At 32.7% G+C, this 20,165-nt stretch overlaps 1 protein-coding gene and 1 long non-coding RNA gene across 2 annotated transcripts; one reads left to right on the forward strand and one right to left on the reverse strand.

The window, feature by feature from the left end:
* Window positions 1-339: 339 nt before the first annotated feature.
* Window positions 340-12,069, forward strand: LOC127183210 (uncharacterized). The gene is made up of 3 exons (XR_007830003.1): window positions 340-631; window positions 897-971; window positions 11,939-12,069. It is a non-coding gene; the product is annotated as an uncharacterized LOC127183210 (long non-coding RNA).
* Window positions 11,991-14,995, reverse strand: LOC127183209 (homeobox protein OTX2). Its single transcript, XM_051139118.1, has 3 exons — window positions 14,852-14,995; window positions 13,753-13,904; window positions 11,991-12,485 (listed from the first exon to the last, which is right to left on the reverse strand). The coding sequence occupies exons 1-3, from the start codon at window positions 14,943-14,945 to the stop codon at window positions 11,991-11,993; spliced, it is 741 nt and encodes a 246-aa protein (XP_050995075.1). The 5' UTR covers window positions 14,946-14,995.
* Window positions 14,996-20,165: the final 5,170 nt, after the last annotated feature.

Consider the following 20,165-nt stretch of genomic DNA (forward strand, 5'->3'; position numbering starts at 1 on the left):
CAGATGCAGACGAAATGACAACAACAGTGGTGACATACACACATATTTAATTGTCTGATCAAAATTATTGCTAGGGACAGTTTAGTAATCTCTAGATATTGGTAGGGACATGTCATAACGTCTCTACTAAATTCTACACCCTTGTTTGACGCTAATATAAATGATACTGAATGTGTGAATGTGCATTCAGAGATTTGACGGGTTGAGTTTGCATGAGTTCACCAGTAGAGGCCGCTGTCGCTTTATTAATCAACTGGACCAGCGTTGATGTGACCATAAACATCAGATAACCGAGAAAATGCACATATGCTGTGAAATGATTAAAATATTAAATAAACCTCAAGGGGACTTTTTTGATCAAAACGTTTCAGCGGACAAAAAGGAATCCCTAAGTAAGCGAACTTCTGAGTCGGTTCGCGATTGAATCATTCGGAGAGTCACTCACGGAGAGTCGTTTGAGGAGTTTTTATCAGTACCTTGATGCTTTAGAATGCTGAGAACAACTTAATCGCTGGACAAAGTGGAAGATTTGCCTGCAAACACCTACAATAAACGTGCAAAAGCATCCAGTCGTTTGTCAGTGATGAAGAAAGACTTTATTGAGTTGAAACACGTGAACGAGTCACTGCAGGTAAAGAGAATCAAAACATTAACAGCACACTACAACCTAAATCTAACTCTGTTGCCATCATTGTACCATGATATTACCACAGTTGATGAAAGGTCATTTGAATGAGTGTTTTGGAGATTCTTTGTAGTTCATAGTCACAAAAATGCTTCGTAACTGAAAAATTGTAAACATGGGAAGTCATCAGAACCCAGTGTTTAACATTCGTTTTTGCACTGGGTGTTTGTGATGTTTTACATACTGTAATCTGCTGTGCTGTTACTTTAAGGATGACCCGCTGCTGACCTGAGCCAGTGTGAGAGTGTTTGAGGTCAGAGGTCAGGACTGGCATTTGCCCTTTTAGGTCAGTGCTTCAAAAATGTATGAAATGTACAAATTGTTTTGTGAAAAAGTCACGTTCATTGATTGTATACATCTAATTGTTAAGCGTTACAAACTTACACATTTGGCTTCCGGTGTTTAATGTGAATTTAAGGTGCTACATTGTATCTGCATCATTTTTAGATTGTTGCAAAAGAAAAGGTTTAAGAACTGAAATCGACTGATACTGATACATCTTTAATAATTGTTGAGTTACAATCACACAAACTGTAGAAAAAGTATTTTTGGCGCTCAGGTGCGATCTATGCAGTTAAAATGTATTTCTAGTTTCTGCATTATTTGTTCTTCAGACATTCCTTTTTAAAAGAAGTAGTATCATCTGTATGCAAAGTGACTCATTTGGGTTTTGACCACTGAAAATGTGTACAATTTAACAATTTACATCCTCACATCTCTGGAACTGAACCATGTAGGGACTTACAAATGAAGACTGCAAAAGAAAAGTTTGTTAAGAACCCGAATCTGAAAGGATATTGAGAGATCTTTACAATTTGCTGAGTTACACACATGCAAACTTTAGGGGAAAAACATGAAAAATGATTTTTCCCCATTTTTGAACTGTCACCATTGGAATATAGGTCAGCAGATTTTACTAATAGAGCTACTAATTTTTATTTTAAAATAATATATAATGATGCTGCTGTCTTTCTCACGTCATTTTTACCCTCCTGTAATTTGACTGTAAATCTCAGGTGAAGATTTTGACATTTTGAGCAGTTTCTCAACAAATATACATCCATGACGATTAATAATTTGGCTTTCATTATTATTTATGTTTGTCTTTCTTTAGAAAATCACACATTTCAACCATGGGAAGTTTCTGAAATTGAGTTGATTTGACACAGAGTAGTTAATGTTAACAAATGAAAGCTTGCTTTAAAGTTTTGCCCAAAAAGCAAAAAAAAAATCTCCTTAAGCATTTAATTTCAGAAGTTTTAGTTAATAATAATAAACCTGCTGCAAAGTAACATCATTCATTGGTCTGTTGTGGCTCGTCCAGTTGTATTTTAGAGTCTTTCTGTGTTTTTATTCAGCTATAGATCCCATAATCTGTTGATTAGACCCATAAATATGTCAGTTTGCACTTTTTGCACATTTGACACTTTGATTCCATGTTTTATTGTCTTTTAGTGCAGTTCTGTCCACAGTTTCACTATTTTAAACTCTTTAAGTGAAAAAACAGAACAGTAAAGACTGCGTGTGTTGAAGAGGACAAACTCTATAGAGCGAGTGAGTGGCTATAGAATGCAAACCTTTCCCTGCTTTGCATGTCATTTACATGTCTGGCCGTATGGTCTAATTGGATTAGGAGCAGAACTGTGTTTTAGCATGAGGAATGAAGACTAGAAGTGCTGTCAGCGGCTCCGTCCCGGGATGATTATATAAGTCGGGATGAGTCTATAAGTATATCCAGATTCACAGCTGAAAACGAGAGATTGAGAGCAGAAGAGACGGACTGAAATAAAACACAAGAACCTTGCCAACAAGTGGCACTAAAAACTGACAGAACAGAGATGCAACCGTCTCAGATTTCTATATAACTCTTCTGATTTTAGTTCTAGTGTTTGGCATTGAGTTCTCAATGCTGTTTCATTTAATTATCAGCTTCGTTAGACCGAAATGAGTCACCAATCTTCATCCGGTGAGAGTTTAGAGCTGCAAAATGAATATGGAGCAGCTCACATCATGTGAGGAGAACGTTCATATTGGGATCTGTGATTTTTGATTACACATGATAATGTCTCAGCACAGACACATGTTTTATTTTTGCTTGCAATTCTGTATTTTTTAGAAAGCAAACATTTTAGAAAGTCCTTTGTAGGCATACAGTGGCATGCGAAAGTTTGAGGACCCCTTGCAGAATCTGTGAAAGTGTGAATAATTTTAACAAAATAAGAGAGATCATAAAAAATGCATGTTTTTTTATTTATTTAGTACTGTCCTGGGTAAGATATTTGACAAAAAAAAGATGTTTACATGTAGTCCACAAGACAGAAAATGTCTTTTTTCTTATTTTGTTGAAATATCTTTTGTTTTCATTTAGTACTGCCTTTCAGAAGCAACAGAAGATATTTGCATGTTTCCCGGAAGACAAATTAAGTTACATTTACCCTGATCTTCAAATGCCAAAAGTTTTCACCCCCCAGCCTTTAAAAATTTCATCAGTGAGTGTTTGAATCTTCTGTAATAGTTGATGTGAGTCCCTCAGTTGTGCTCAGTGTGAAAAGATGGATCTCAAAATCATACAGTCATTGTTGGAAAGGGTTCAAATACACAAAAATGCTGAAAAACCAAAGAATTTGTGGGAGCTGAAGGATTTTTCTGAAGAACAGCAGCAGTTTAACTGTTCAGGACAAACAAGGGACTCATGAACAACTATCACTAAACAAACAAACAGTCGTAGATCATCCGGTAACCACACACAGTATTAAGAACAAAGGGTTCCTTAACTTTTGAAGGGGTTATTTTAATAATTTAAGATATTTTTTGTCATGTGGACTACATGTAAACATCGATTATGTAAAAATATCTTACCCAGGACAGTACTAAATAAACAATAACATGCTTTTTTTCTCTTATTTTGATTTTCACAAAATTATTCACATCAGCATGGCACTGAAGGCTAATGATGCAATCAAAAACGAACTGGTAACACTTTACAGTAAGGTTTAATTTGTTAACATTAGTTAACCTGAAATAACAATTAATAAAAGCTTCTACAGCATTCATTAATAATACATTATTAAATCAAAAGTCATATCTTTTAACATTAGTAAATGCACTGTGAACTAACATGAACATTAACGAAGGTCAATAAATGCTGCAAAATATATTTCTCATTGTTAGTTCATGTTAGTTAATGTTCATGTTAATAACTTTTTTTGTAAAGCATTACCATCAAACTTTTTCTAATAACTAATAATAATTAAATAATTAATTGATTGATTTATGTTTTCAACAGTCTTGCATTGCACACTATATCTAAAATGAATGTGTATAATGTCAGTAGTTTATGAAACAGAGTTATTTATTTTAGTATTTTTAGAGTTTTTTATTGACATTTTGAATTTATGCGAATTTTGTATTTTTCTTGTTTTCTTTTTTAAAGTTAGTTAAAATATCAGCAATTTTTTTGTGTATTTTTTGTCAGTTTTTTGTTTTTTATTAAATGCGTCTGATTTTTATTCATTTTAATTTCAAGTTATAGTTATTTCAGTTCAAGTTAAACTAAATAGAAATGAGAAATGTTTTAAATATTTTATTTCAGTAACATTTATTTTATTTTAAGTTTTGTAATGTTTTTAGTCAATCGCCCTGCGGCAGACACGCAGAACGGGCTCGGGTCTTGACGTCCTGTTAAAGACTCGTTATTTGATGCTTTCTCTAATTAATCAGCTGCTGATAACGAGGTCATAATGAATGGCTGCCATCTGTCCTGTTCACCCTTGACCTGCTTTACTTCAGTCGCTTTACTGTCATTCAGATCATTCTTCAGATTCTTCTGTCCCACAACAAGTGTTTTGTTTCTGAAAGTGGGACACAGTTAAAGGTTACACACACACAAATATATTTTTATGCTTTTTAATTGAAATAACTATTTATTTTTAATTCTTTTTATCATATGTGTACATTAGAGTCGTTGTAATAATCCAATGTAGACATTCTACTTACTATAAGTAACTTCGCAACTATGTCAACTAACTCTATTTACGTTAGGGTTAGTAAAATAAGTATAAAACTTGAACATTTTATGTTTTGCTGATATAATATAATAAATATTATAAATAATAAACAATTATATATATTGTTTATACATTTTAAACAATTATATATATTGTTTATACATTTTATTTTTATTTAATTTTATTTATTTATTTTTTTTTAACTTGATAAAAATGGAACATTTTATGTTTTGTTGATATAATATTAAAAATATTATAAATAAATAATTGTGTATATATATTTTTAACTATATATATATATATAGCATTTTAATTTTAAGAAAAACTCTATATATATATATATATATAAATTTTAGTTTTTTAGAAAACACATATATAACAGTTATATATGTATGTAATTATTTATTATTTATATTTATATATATGTTATTTTTATATAACAACTTTTTATGTTTTGTTGATATGGTATAATAATTATTATAAATAATAAATAGTTATATATATATATAATTTTATTTTTATTTATTTTATTTATTTTACTTGTTAAAACTTGAACATTTTATGTTTTGTTGATATAAATATAATATAATAAATATTATAAATAATAAATAGTAATATATATTTTAAACTATATATATATATATATATATATATATAATTTTTTTTTTTTTTAGAAAAACTATATAAACATATATATATATATAGTTTATATAGTTTTTCTAAAAAAAAATATATATGTATATATATATATAATGTATTCTGTCTGGAGCACAAATTTCTTCAGATGCTCCTGTAATCGTTGTATTATCTAAGGGGCATCTTGCAGCATGCTTGCAGTAGTGTTCTTGCATTGTGAGGCGTGTAATCCGCGTGCACCCTAATCCCGGAGCAGGTGGTCGGTGGGGCGTGTGGCGTGGCAGGGGTTCGTCACGCCGTTCCCTCTTCCTGACGCCACCAACACGCGTGTGCTCACATGAACACACGCTTGTGATGAACTCACATAATGAGGCCTTTCGTAGCATGAGAGCAGACGGACGCTGACGCACACGTGCCAGCATTCATACACACAACATCCAAACACACACAGACAGGTGCGCCAGGAAGAGTGGGGTGCAAAACAAGGGTGGAACGGGGCATCTGTTGAGCAGAAAACAATCCCAGCCTCCCCTCGTCTCTGACCGACCCATCTGCTCCTGTGTGTTTGTGTTTCAGCCTCTTCACCGCTCATTTACATTTCACAATCATCAAATAATGCAAGTATTTAGACATGCACTACTGCTCCAACATTTGGAGTAACTGTTTTTTTTAACATCTAAAAGTCTCTTCTGCTCACTAAGGCTGCATTTATTTGATCTAAAATACATAAAAAAATCTGTAACATTATTGCAATTTAAAATATTTGTTTACTATGTGAATATCTGTTAAAATTTAATTTATTTTTGTGATCAAAGCTGATCCTTCAGAAATCATTCTAAACATTTCTGATTATTATGTTTGTGAAATGACACACTGCCATTCAAATGTTTCAGGCAAAAAAAAAAGAAAGAAATTAATACTTTTATTCATCAAGGACACATTAAATTGATCAAAAGTGACACTGAAAACATTTATAATGTTGCAAGAAATTTCCATTTCAAATAAATGCTGTTCTTTTGATCTTTCTGTGAATTCTGAAAAATAATAAGTGTGACGGTTTCCACAAAAATATTGTGCAGCACAACTGTTTTCAACATTGCTAATAATCATAAATGTGTGTTGAGCAGCAAATCAGTATATTAGAATGATTTCTGAAGGATCATGTGACACTGAAGACTGGAGTAATGATGCTGAAAATTCAGCTGCGCATCACAGAAATAAATTACAGTTTAACACATATTCACATAGAAAACAGCTATTTTAAATTAGAATAATATTTCACATTTTTTACTCGATTTTGGATCAAATAAATGCAGCCTTGGTGAGCAGAAGAGAATTCTTTCAGAAACGTTAAGAAATCTTGATTATTCCAAATGATGATTTAGTCACACATCATTGCATGGAAAATATTAAAAGAAGTGGCATTCATTTAAAAGCAAGCATGAGTAATTAATACATCATCTAGTTTTTTATTATGTTTTACATCTTTCTTGGTCTTGGTCAAATAATTACAGATTAAAGGAGAAGTCCACTTCCAGAACAACAATTCACAGATAATGTAGTCTTCCCCTTGTCATCCAAGATGTTCATGTCTTTCTTTCTTCAGTCGTAAAGAAATTATGTTTTTTGAGGAAAACATTCCAGGATTTTTCTCCATATAATGGACTGATATGGTGCCCCGAGTTTGAACTTCCAAAATGTAGTTTAAATGCAGCTTCAAAAGGGTCTTATCTAGCAAAACGATTGGTTATTTTCATTTAAAAAAATACAATTTATATACTTTTTAATGTCAAACGCTCGTCTTGTCTTAATCTTCCTGAACTCTGTTTTTGTTGCGGTTCATGTCAGTTAGTGTATGTGGAAAAACTCCCATCTCATGTTCTCCCTCAACTTCAAAATCGTCCTATATCACTGTTTTGCATGTTTTATTAAGGGTGTTTGATCTTCTTTGCATGTTCACTTTGTAAACACTGTGTCTGTTCTTCTGCAGTGATGTAGGATGATTTTGAAATGATTTTTGAAGTTGAGGGAGAAAATACGATTGGAGTTTTTCGACATACACTAACTGTCTTGAGTCAGAATACACAGAGTTCAGGGAGAGAAAGACAAGACGAGTGTTTGAGATTAAGTAGTATTTAAATTGTATTTTTTAAATGAAAGTAACCGATCGTTTCGCTAGATAAGACCCTTCTTTCTTATCTGGGATCGTTTACAACCGCATTTGTGATCGTTTGAAGCCGCATTTAAACTGTATTTTGTAAGTTCAAAATCAGGGCACCATATCAGTCCATTATATGGAGAAAAATGCTGAAATGTTTTCCTAAAAGAACATAATTTCTTTACGACTGAAGAAAGAAAGGCATGAACATTGTGGATGACAAGGGGGTGAGTACATTATCTGTACATTTTTGTTCTGGAAGTGGACTTCTCCTTTAAATTAGAATTTTGAAGTAGAAAGACTATTTATTTACACCTTTGAGAAATGATTTTACAGTGCAGTCACTGGATATTCTCAGCGTGATTTTGGTAAATCCTCTCAGTGTGAATCTGTGATATATTTAAACACATTCAGTCACGTTTTTGAGAAGCGACATGTTTGATCACACAGAGAACGACTAAAAATATCCGGACAGACGGCGTGTTTGAGCGCAGGTGGAGCGTTTCATACGGCAGGTTATGAGACTCATGCTGATAGAAACAGTTTAGTCCTTTTAATTAGGAGGCTGCTGGTTTAACAGGTTGTTGTCGGTTTGTTCAGTGAAAATGTGCTGAAATGAACCTGAGCATCTCTGAGCCGCTCACTGTTGCTGTTGAATGTAGGACAGAAATTCACAGAACAATAGAGAAAACTGATGCTGGAGACAAAAGATGACGCACTAAACACATCAGAACTATTCATCTGAATAAATACTGACTCAAATAAAACACTACAAGACTTATTTATTTTTTTTTTTTTTTTTTTTTAAAAGACACAAGGCACTTCATCCCCACCATCATCCTCATAGAAGTTAAAAGTCTCAACATTTGAACATTTAAATGTATAATTTCATTATTTTCTAAAGACTCTCTTTTATGTTTCTAAAGTTGTTTTATGTATTTGTTTACAATTTTATTTTCTGTTTTAAATTGTTTCCATTTGCTTACCCTTTTAAATTAAAAAGAAACAGGTGATGGGAATTGTAAAATAATTATTATAATAAATTCATACACAGTAATGTCTATGTTTACTACTCTACTTACATGAATTGTCAGTGTTTAGTGCTTTTCTGAGCGTTTGAGCTCTCATTGTATGATTTGTTGATTGTTTGATTAATTGATTTATGTTTTTAAAGTTTTGTTAAACACAAAAAAGACAAAAAGACACATAAACAGCAACTAAAAATTAATTAATAAATTATGCCATGTTTACACATGCACTACTGCTCAAATGTGTGGAGTGGTGTTTATATATATATATATAATATAAGTCTGTTGTGCTCACCAAGGCTGCATTTATTTGATCAAAAATACATAAAAATGTGAAATATTATTGCAATTTAAAATAACTGTTTTCTATGTGAATATGTGTTAAACTGTAATTTATTTCTGTGATGCGCAGCTGACTTTTCAGCATCATTACTCCAGTCTTCAATGTCACATGATCCTTCAGAAATCATTCTAAACATTACTGATTATTACTGATTATTATTTTTGTGAAATGACACACTGCTATTCAAATGTTTCAGGCAAAAAAAAAAGAAAGAAATTAATACTTTTATTCATCAAGGACACATTAAATTGATCAAAAGTGACACTAAAAACATTTATAATGTTGCAAGAAATTTCCATTTCAAATAAATGCTGTTCTTTTGAACTTTCTATTCATCTGTGAATCCTGAAAAATAAAAAGTGTGACTCTTTCCACAAAAATATTGTGCAGCACAACTGTTTTCAACTTTGCTAATAATCATAAATGTTTGTTGAGCAGCAAATCAGTATATTAGAATGATTTCTGAAGGATCATGTGACACTGAAGACTGCAGTAATGATGCTGAAAATTCAGCTGCGCATCACAGAAATAAATTACAGTTTAACAGAAATTCACATAGAAAACAGCTGTTTTAAATTAGAATAATATTTCACAATTTTGACTTGATTTTGGATCAAATAAATGCAGCCTTGGTGAGCAGAAGAGACTTCTTTCAGAAACGTTAGGAAATCAAAGTGCCTCAGTAATGCATACATTTAAAATATTGAAGATAAACGTAAAAAAAAATTCAAATGTAAAAAAACGGGGTTTTTTTAAGTTGTAAAAACATGAGAAAGATACAATTTCAGTTTATACTTTAAAATGTCATGTTTAATGCATTGTTTGCAATTTTTGTTGAAATTTATTAGCAATTTCTAAGTGAAAATGGTTTCTACACCTCTTTTTTTCTGTGTGCCTATGCGTTTCTCTTTCTCTTGTAGTATTTGCTCACCGGTGGTCTGTTGATGCGTTTTGAATGTGAATAGTAACATCACTGAATGACTTTCTGTCCCTGACGGTGTCTGTTGTCCCTCAGGGGTTTGTATCAGTCATTAGTCTCTAATAATGGCATCATCATCATCACTAATGGGTGAAGCATCATCCTCACAGCAGGAGACACGATGACCAATTAAAGCACTCGATCTCAACAATACAAGCAGCAGTGAGGGACATGAACATCCAGTGCTCCTGCTGACCCGCATTCAGTCAGTCATCTGACTTCATTTCCATCAGAACCCTATATTCCTCAAAGATATTTTGTAAATTTACTACCATGAATATATCAGAACTTAATTTTTGATTAGTAATATGCATTGATAAGAACTTCATTTACACAACTTTAAAGATGATTTTTATATATTTATATATATATATATATATTTTTTTTTTTTTTTTTTTTTTGCACCCTCAGATTCCAGATTTTCAAATTGTTGCATCTCGGCCAAATATTGTCCTATACTAACAAACTTATTTATTTAGCTTTCATGTGATGTATAAATCTCAATTTCAAAAAATTGACCCTTATGACTGGTTTTGTGGTCCAGGGTCAGAGTTTTTCCAGCATCTGACACTTGTAACAAATTTGTAACATTTGTAACACTTATGTAACAAATCACCCATAATTAATATGTCCATCATCTCTGTTTTGCTGATGTTATTAAAGTGTATTATTATTATTATATCTTTATTTAATATTTTGACTCGAAGACTTAAAAATGAAGAAGTCAACAAGTAAATCGTTTAAATATCAATTTATTTTATGTATCACAGTCAACAAATCAATGATCTCATTAAAATAAATGTGATGGTTTAGATTTGAAATTAAATGCAATTTTTAGGAGAGGTTTGCCTGTTCAAATAATTAATCCACGGGTGACCAATTTATTTTAATTTAAGTTTTACTTTGTTTACAAGTTAACATACTTGTGCAGTATATATGTGAAAAAATATCTTTTTCACTACCAGTCACCAAGCTTGCATTTATTTGATCCAAAGTACAGCAAAAACAGTAAAATTTTAAAATATTTTTACTATTTAAAATGACTGTTTTCTATTTGAATATATTTTAAAATGTAATTTATTCCTGTGATTTCAAAGCAGAATTTTCATCATCATTACTGCAGTCACATGATCCTTCAGAAATCATTCTAATATTCTGATTTGCTGTTAAAAAATGTATTATTATTATTATATTAATAATAATAATATTATGTAAAAAGTTCAGAAGAAAATCATTTATCTGAAATAGAAATCTTTTGTAACATTATAAATGTCTTTATCATCACTTTTAACAAATTAAAAGCATCAAAGCTTTAAATTAATTTAAAGCTTTGATCGCAGGAATGAATTACATTTTAAAATATATTAAAATAGAAAGCGGTTATTTTAAATAGTAAAAATATTTCACAATATTACTGCTTTTGCAGTACTTTGGATCAAATAAATACAGCAGAAGAGACTTCTTTAAAAACATTTAAAAAATTTCTGTTAAAAGAAAAACTTTTGACTGTTGTTGTATATACTGTAAAACAGTATTTTTCCAAGCAAATAAACCAAAGATTATTGAAGTTTTAGTAGAAAATACTATTTCAGTTATTCTACTACAGAATTTCAATTGCTGTTTCCTTGTAGTTTATTTTGACATTTACTTCCATTTCTGGGTGTAACTTGTTTCTACACCATTCAGGTTTTCACACTAAATAATAATTTAAACAAAATAGGAGAGATGAATTTTAAATAAGGCGGACGCAATTTTCTATTAGACATTTTAATATACCAATTCTACCCAAAAAAATGCCTCTGGCTTTACAAAAGTAATAATTTAAGAGAACATACAAATGAAAGTCACAGCACATTTGTCAAAGACGAGAACATAATATAAATCTAAAAAGGTAAAAGTCTAAAAACACACGCAAACACATTGATTGTCTCTCACAGAACAAAAGCTAGCAGTTCATTTAAAAAGCGTTTTAAATAAAGTAGTGCATTTGAGAAACTCATAAAGAGGTTTATGAGATTCTGCTCGTTTCACCAAATAACATTTGATGCTGTTCGCGTTTTTTAAACTTGGTCAAAATAACGCGTTTTCCGCTTCTTATTTAGATTCAAGTTCCCTGGATGTCCAGATATTCCCACATATTGCATCGCTGTGCGTTTACAAAACCTGGAACTTCCACGACGTGGTCTGATCTTTGTAATCCAGACAGTCTGAGCTGAAGTTGAGCCTCCACGAAGCGCTTTGCTCTTTGTAATCCGAGCAGTCCGAGGCGGCGCTGAATCCGTAACCCTGCGCCGGGTGATGCTGCACAGAGCCCAGGTAAGAGCCGCAGTCCATGCCGCTGAAATAAGCCGCGCTGCCGGAGAATCCCGGGCTGTACGGGATGGGGAACGATCTCTGCATGCAGGACGACGGGGAGGTGGAGAGAGGCTCGGGGGAGACGGAGGCCGGGCTCCAGATGGACATCGGAGCGGCGGCGGTCATGGCCGGTAAGGACGCGCTGGACGGACTCGTGTACGAGTCGCTGTCGGTGATCTCTCCAACCGGAGAACTGCTCTTCTTCCGCACTGCTCGGGTTTTCTGCGCTGGGCTCTGGTTCTGCTGCTGCTGCTGCTGTTGACGACACTTTGCTCTGCGATTTTTGAACCAAACCTGTGATGTGAAGTCAAAACGACACGTGCTTAGTGAAAACACCTAAATTAACTTGATATTAAAGGTTCTCCATAAACGATAATTCATTATTTTGAAGAATCTGTCTGTCCAGATTCTACTTTGATCAAGAAAACGATAAATGTCAGCTTTATTATCTTGCAGATCAGTTATGTTTTAGCTGCAATGCTCATCTCTTGTATTTTAAGAAGTTTAACCTGTAACTTTACCTTGTACACAAACACAGCGCTTGTTTTCAAACTAGTCCAAAATACTAATATGATCGAGTTCATCCAAATGAATTGGTTTGCACGCGTTAAAATGATTTTTTTTAACGCTATCACGGGTATTTTTGTAATTTTATGCCAACAATCATTAGGATATTAAGTAAAGATCATGCATGAAGATATTTTGTCAATTTACCACCGTAAATATATCAAAACTTAATTTTTGATTAGTAATATGCATTGCTAAGAACTTCATTTGGACAACTTTAAGGGTGACTTTCTCAATATTTAGATTTTTTGCACGCTCAGATTACAGATTTCAAGCCTATAACAAACCATACATCAATGGGAAGCTTATTCATTCAACTTTCATATGATGTATTAATCTCAGTTTTAAAAATTGACCCTTATGACTGGTTTTGTGATTCAGGGTCACATTTGAATACGCACACGTAGTCTGCATTATATAGGTCTAAAACCGTAATATTTCATGAACACTTTACAACAGGATCTCATTTGTTAATGCATTAACTAACAATATATTTTACAGCATTTATTAACCTTTGTTAATATTAGTTAATAAAAATGTTCATGTTAGTTGCAGTGCATTACCTGATGTTGACAAAAAAACAACTTTCGATTTAAAAAAACTTTAACTAAGATTAGTAAATGCGGTGTAAGTAATGTTAACAAATGAAACCCTAATGTAAAGTATAACCAATATTTCTTATATTTATATTAATGATTTTAACCCTTAAGTTGTGTTCTGGAGAGGACTTTATTTTAACTAAAAGTGGTAATTGGACTAAAATTTACTTACACAGGCTATAACTTAACAAAAATGGATAGTTTTGTATTTTGGGCGGATTTTTCCACAGATTGTTACACTTAAGGTGTTCGCAGACAAAAAAAAATTAAAACTTGCTTATAAATAAATTATAAAAATTATCCACAAATTATTCATTTTTCAAGAACTGAGGTGCGTGAGCTCTAATCAAGGGTTAATGAAGTGTTATTGCATATCCTCGATGTGTCTCTCTGACCTGTACTCTTGACTCGGGCAGGCTGATCTTTAAGGCCACTTCCTCCCGCATGAAGATGTCCGGATAGCGCGTCTCGGCGAACAGCGTCTCCAGAACATCCAGCTGCGCTCGAGTGAAGGTGGTCCGCTCGCGCCGCTGTTTGCGCGGAGTCGCTGAGGACACGAAAAAACAAATACTGGCACTTTAGTATCTGCAGTTTAGGGGTTCAACACGGGGACAGAAGATCTAACGCGTTCCGCAAAATGCGTGTCGCCGTAATTTAGAAAATCAGGTCGCACCAGTATCTGGTTAATTATTGCAAGCAAATATCCGCTCATAAAAGATCTATCTATCTATCTATCTATATGTCTATCTATATGTCTGCTTCTAGTTCAACTACAAGCCGATGAATAAAGTTGAAGTTGAACATTCGTTTTTAAATATTAATAATCATGCATTTATGTTTCAGATAAAAATATATATTTAAGAAATATAAGACTAATATAAAACTTTTAGTTATGGAAGCACGTTTAGTTATTCAGCCACTGAATAAAAAAGATGAAACTGGTTCTGATTTTTTCTTTCTCAAAATTGCGTTAAAAAGTCCGAATTGAGGCGGAACTATCAGGCTGTAACTTATCAGAAAAAGTGATAATAGCGAGATGTAAACTCAGAATTTTGACATTTTGTCTCAAGATATTTTTTTTTAAGTCCATGAGATAAAAAATGAGTAAATTGACTTTTTATCTGACAATTTCAATTTAAATAGGCTATCTCAACTTCCCTTTTCTCAGAATTAATATAAACTTGCAGTTCTGAAGAAAAAAAAAAAGATGTAAACTCGCAAACTCGACTTTTTTTTTTTTTTTGGCAAGGCAAAAAATAATTGCTTTTTTGTATCTGACAATACTAACCTTTTTCTCGCAATTCTGAGTTTATATCTTGCTTTTTGGACCTTTTAATAAATTCCAAATTGCCAAACTCAGAATCACACGAAGGAAAAGTGCAAATCGTGAAATCAAAAGTCGCAAATACATTTTAATGTTTACCCCGCGGCTGAAACAAGCAGTGTCGTGAACTAAACCTGTGTTTTACAATGTGTAAATGAGTTTGGCTTTACCTGAGTAACCCATGGACGGATGCAGCAGGTCCATCCCGGAGCTCAGACTCAGTCCGGTGACCGGATACGGCGCTTGTTTCATGTACGACATCATGTTCACGAGTGGATGAAGGAATAAAGTCGAAACTCCTCTGGGCGTCTGTCCTCCTGCACGAGCACAGGCGACTGGTTGAGCTGGTTATCCGCTGACATGGAAACTAGTTGGTTGACCGAGGGGGCGGATCTTCTTCGATCTCCTCATCCCATAATCGCGACGCGTCTCCGAGAACAAAACGCAGCGGTCGTTTGGAGAGACGCGTACTGAGACGCAACAAGGCGCAAAGTAGCCAAAACACTGGAGGACGGGCTAATTGTCTCCGAAGTAGACGGCCTGGTTGGGGGTCATTTGCAAAGACAAAGAGCGCCGTGGACAAGATAAATAGTGCTGATAACAATAAAGAGCAGCTTCTCCATCTCAATGAGCCGCTCATTACAATGCCAAGAGCAGCTTAGCGCGAAAGCGCTCAACTTAAGGCCAATTTTCATTACAGTTACACATTATTGACACTCCTAAGGCTATTCTTCGTAATTAATTGCAGCCGGTAATTAGATTTAGGCGATGGGCCTCCTTACAAAGTGTTGATTAGCGAGAGCCATTTAGATTAAGTAGAACAAACACATTAGTAAATCCCTCCATTAGCAAAGTACTGAGAATCAGTTTGTAAGTAAAGTCCTGGAATGAAGCTGTAATAAATAAAGTAATAAAAACGCTGTTTTGTCATGCACCTGCAAGTTTGAGATTTGGGGCTTTTTTGGTTTTTCATAAAGTGTTTTTTCAGACTAGTGGAAAGAAAACATCCAAACGACACTGTTGAGTGTTTCTTTTGTAGCACTTCATCAGTTTGTGTGAATAGATTTAAATTGCAATCCATATTTTTAAAGGCTATTTTCTCAAAATGAGTTTTTTCTTCTACCCTGAGCCACAAATCTCCACTTCAGCAGCACTTACACACACCACACCAAACATTTTCGCTCCTGTCTGTATCCTGAAGGTTTTTACAGAGGGATTTGTTCATATACAATTTGCTTGATTATATACAACATTTTAAACCCTCAAAAATTGTGAAAAATATTGCTTTCTGTCTAATTCAGAAGTGTTTTTTGAATTATGGAGTGACAAAAACAAGATCCCCTCTGTGAAAACTATTGACTCTAATATGTAAAAAAAAATGTAAACAAGAATTTTGAAACTGACTTCATCCAGTGTTTAGATTTTTGTACTAGAAATGTATGCAAATGAACGCATATTTCATTAAATAATGACTTATTTTATATTTAAACTTAACGTTTTAAAAAACGTGCAATACAAAAAATGTTTACAATTATCAATGTATTCAATCAAGAGGGTAAATAAAGCGATAACTGTTCACCTGCAGTGTCTTGAAGACGTTTAAACTGGTTTTGCTGATGTTCCTATTAAGTTATAATTTAAAATAAAAAAACGTTACATTTTAAGGGAAGTTAAAATTGTATCATTTTCCAATCATTATGAGAATGTTACATTTCAATGTTCTCTGAACGTTCTGAAACAAGCAGTAACATTCAAAAATGGTAAAAGAATGTCAAACTATGAATCGTTGTAGAAGAAAAACGTTCTATGATGTATAGAAGTTTCTTTGTTCTGAGAACACCAGTAAGGATAACTTTGAGAGATCGTTCTGCTGACCTTACTGAAAGAACGTTCGTTGACCTGAACGTCACCTGAAAGCTTTGAGAACGTTTCCTGTTAGCTATTTACCAACCAGTTCTCTTTAAAGAGTTTTGATCTGACATTAAGGATTTATGCTTATGTTTAAACGTTTGAGTTGTTAATAATACTGGTGATGTAAAGATGAGCTCCAGTGCAGATGCGGACCGTTGTGTGTCTCGTAACGGCCGCGCGCCTCAATCTGTCACTGCGGCGATCGCTCAATCACATCCGTTCAATAATGAATTCATTATGGCTGATGATAATCCGCACGGCACGCGCTCCCGTGATTACAGGACGCGCGACTCCTTCCGGCTCATTGATTTTCTGCGTCAGGAAAATAAAACAAAGAGTCTGATTGTGTTCGAAAAACTCGACAGACTGACTGCAACCGATTCATTTCACTTTCCCAGAGTAAACCTCCAAACAATTATGAATAAAACTAAATATTAGGCTTTCAAAATACTATACTTCAAAACCATTTAAATGTGTTACTTGTTATTTCTTTGTAATTATTTTTTACATTTACTAATTTCTAGTGCTACACAAGTATATAATATCAATATACATATATATATATTTTTTTTTACAATATATATCATAATATATTTTCATCTTTACCAGATAAAATCAGGTGAACAGCCAATAAATTTCATAAATATAAACAATATAAAAATAATTCTTACTACTGTAGTTTTAAATGCATATTGGTGATTGTCATAAAATGACTGAAATTTTCTAAAATTATTTAATTTTGGTCAGAATGCAAGAAGTTACTTTTTATAGTTTGGAAATAAAGGTGATGCACTAACATATGCACATAGTTATTTTAGTCTGATTGTCATTGTTTAATTGTAGTTTATCCATTGCAGTTCAGTTGCTGCTGCTTGTGTGTTTAAGCAAAGATATGCAACAGGTTTTGACTGAAGTAGACACTCAAATAATAATAAAACTGAGCTGGTGTGATGGATGCATTGCTCTAGTATCATCAGCTCACGATTATGCATTAGCTCAATAGGATTCTCTCATTCAGCTTCATCTTTACTGTCTCTTGTCATGATTCACAGGTTTTAAGAGCTACTGAGTTTAATACATTTAAATGCATTAAAAAATAAGTTTTCTCTGAGAGGACGAGATGAATGTGGATTATAAAACTGTATCTCGAACAAGTGATTTTAAACAGATTTGAACATCTTTCTTTGCCCTTTTAACCCCAATCTGTATTTCTCCCTCACTTCTCTCAGTGTTTTCTTTGTCTTATCATCTTTAATTAGACGCTCTAGTCACTGCTCTGATCCCTCCAGACCAACAATACAGAAGGACACTCACACACACATATTATGTTTAGCAAATGTAAATTTAAAAAAGTAAATTTTGTTCTTGTGGGGAGATTTTTGGGTCTCCATGAGGAAACTTGAATCTTGATTACGTAAAACTAACAACATTACAGCAGCAGTTTTTAAGATCAAAAATCTAAAAATTAAGATCTAAATCTCTCTTTTCTATATTCAAAGTTTATCTAGACAAGTATATGGTGTTCATTTATTATTTTTTTTAGCTGCCAACACATTTCTTACAAAAATTAACCATGGCTTTGCTACAGAAAATACAAAAAAACATACACTAGCCATAGTTTAACCATGGCATTTGTAGTACAACTCTAGTTATACAAATGGTAATTTTACTATACTGTGGTAATTTAATGGTAACTTTCTATTATAATAAAACAATGTTTAATTTTCTTACAGGATTTATATCTGTGTCTGCTTTCTTTTTGTACTGCAATGTTCTGCATTAATGATTTTATGTTTTGTTCTATTAAATAATAGTAAAAAAAAAAAAAAAAAAAAAAAAAAAAAAAAAAAAAAAGATTTACCAATAAGCCCTTCAAAGTCCTGATCTGAATCAAAAGATTCACAAGCCCCCTTTGAAATTCCGATCCGATTCACGATTCACAATTCCATTCCGATGTTCTGAAAAGATTCGCCAACCCACTCAGAGGTTCTGATCTAAATTAAATGATTCGTGATCCGCAATCCAAGGTCCTGATCTGAATAATGTTTACCAACCATAATTTCAGATTGAGACTTCGGAGTCCGTGCCAAGAAAAGTTTTTAATTTGCAAAATGATTCACGAACCGCTTCGAAGTTCCAATATGAACCAAAAGATTCGGGAGCCTGCTTGAAAGGTCTGATCTAAATCAGATGATTCCTGATCCGAAGCGATTGGAGCACTTAGAATCAGTGAATCATTTTGCGACATAATGGTTTAACTGATTCTGAGTTTTGAATTAAAAGTTTAGATTAGATTAAGTTCAGATTTAAAAAATTTGAAAATTAAAAAAATTTTAAATGTCAGCTTGGCAAATTACTAACTGGAAACAATTAATTAAAACCTAAAAGCAGATTAAATCTAAATAGTGATATGAAAACAACCAAAAACTAACAATAAAAGCAAAATATTAATTCAAATTTTAATTGAAATATAAAAACTGTAATAGCTGTAAAAACTGTAAATATATATATATATATATATATATATATATACACTACCATTCAAAAGTTTGGGGTCAGTACATTTTTATTGTTTCTTTTTTTTTTTCTTTTTTTAAGAAATTAATACTTTTATTCTCCAAGGATGTATTTAGTTAATAATTAAAAGTTTATTAAAAGTTAATAATAAATCATTTACATTGTTATAAAATATTTATATTTTGAATAAACACTGTACTTTTTAAACTTGTTATTCATGAAAGAATCCTGAAAAAAAAAAAAATCACAGGTTCCAAAAAATATTTGGCAGCAAAACTGTTGATATTATCCAACATTGATCATTCTAATAATAAATCCGCATATTAGAATGATTTCTGAAGGATCATGTGACACTTAAGACTGGAGTAACAGCTGATAAAAATTCAGCTTTTCATCACAGGAATAAATTCTATTTTAAAGTATGTTAAAATAAAAACCATTATTTTATATTGTAAAAACATTTTGCAATATTACTGTTTTTTTTCTATGTTTTTAATCAAATAAATGCAGCCTTGATGAGCATAAGAGACTTCTTTAAAGACTATTACAAGTCTTACTGACCCCAAACTTTTGAACGGTAGTGTATATATATATATATATATTTTTTTTTTTTTTTTTTTTTTTTTTTTTTTTTTTCTCTATGTCCAGTTAATAATCCAAATGTGTCTCGTTCGGATCCATTCTGTTGCATGTTAAACCCATTCTGCATGCACAGTCAATGATTGCTTAATCTTTTTCGGTTTTCCTTTTGATTTCTGGCAAAGTAGCAAAAATGTCTTTCTCTCTTTGGTCACTGATTGTGAGAATCATGTCGCCTGCATCATCATATAGGATGCAAGTGAGCTATTTAACTTTTGTCTTTGGTAGAATAATTGAAGCACATTCTCCTAAAACAATATGAGGGTTTGGATGTGAGTTCTGGCATCCGTCAGAATGTGAACGTGAGATTCATCTGCTTAATCTGGTCTGGAATAGTTCCAACAGCTCCTGGACATTTACAGCACTCCTGAAAATGAGGATACTCTATGGACGTCTCACTCATGCGGAGGAAACCGT

This window comes from Labeo rohita, chromosome 20 (assembly GCF_022985175.1).
Source record: "Labeo rohita strain BAU-BD-2019 chromosome 20, IGBB_LRoh.1.0, whole genome shotgun sequence".
NCBI lineage: Eukaryota > Metazoa > Chordata > Actinopteri > Cypriniformes > Cyprinidae > Labeo > Labeo rohita.

Excerpts from the sequence above, each read along its gene's own strand:
- LOC127183209 (XM_051139118.1), bottom strand. The coding sequence starts at position 14,945 with ATGATGTCGTACATGAAACAAGCGCCGTATCCGGTCACCGGACTGAGT. Across the intron at positions 13,905-14,851 it reads TCCGTCCATGGGTTACTCAG|CGACTCCGCGCAAACAGCGG; the intron begins GTAAAGCCAAAC and ends TCGTGTCCTCAG. Across the intron at positions 12,486-13,752 it reads TGCCCGAGTCAAGAGTACAG|GTTTGGTTCAAAAATCGCAG; the intron begins GTCAGAGAGACA and ends TTCACATCACAG.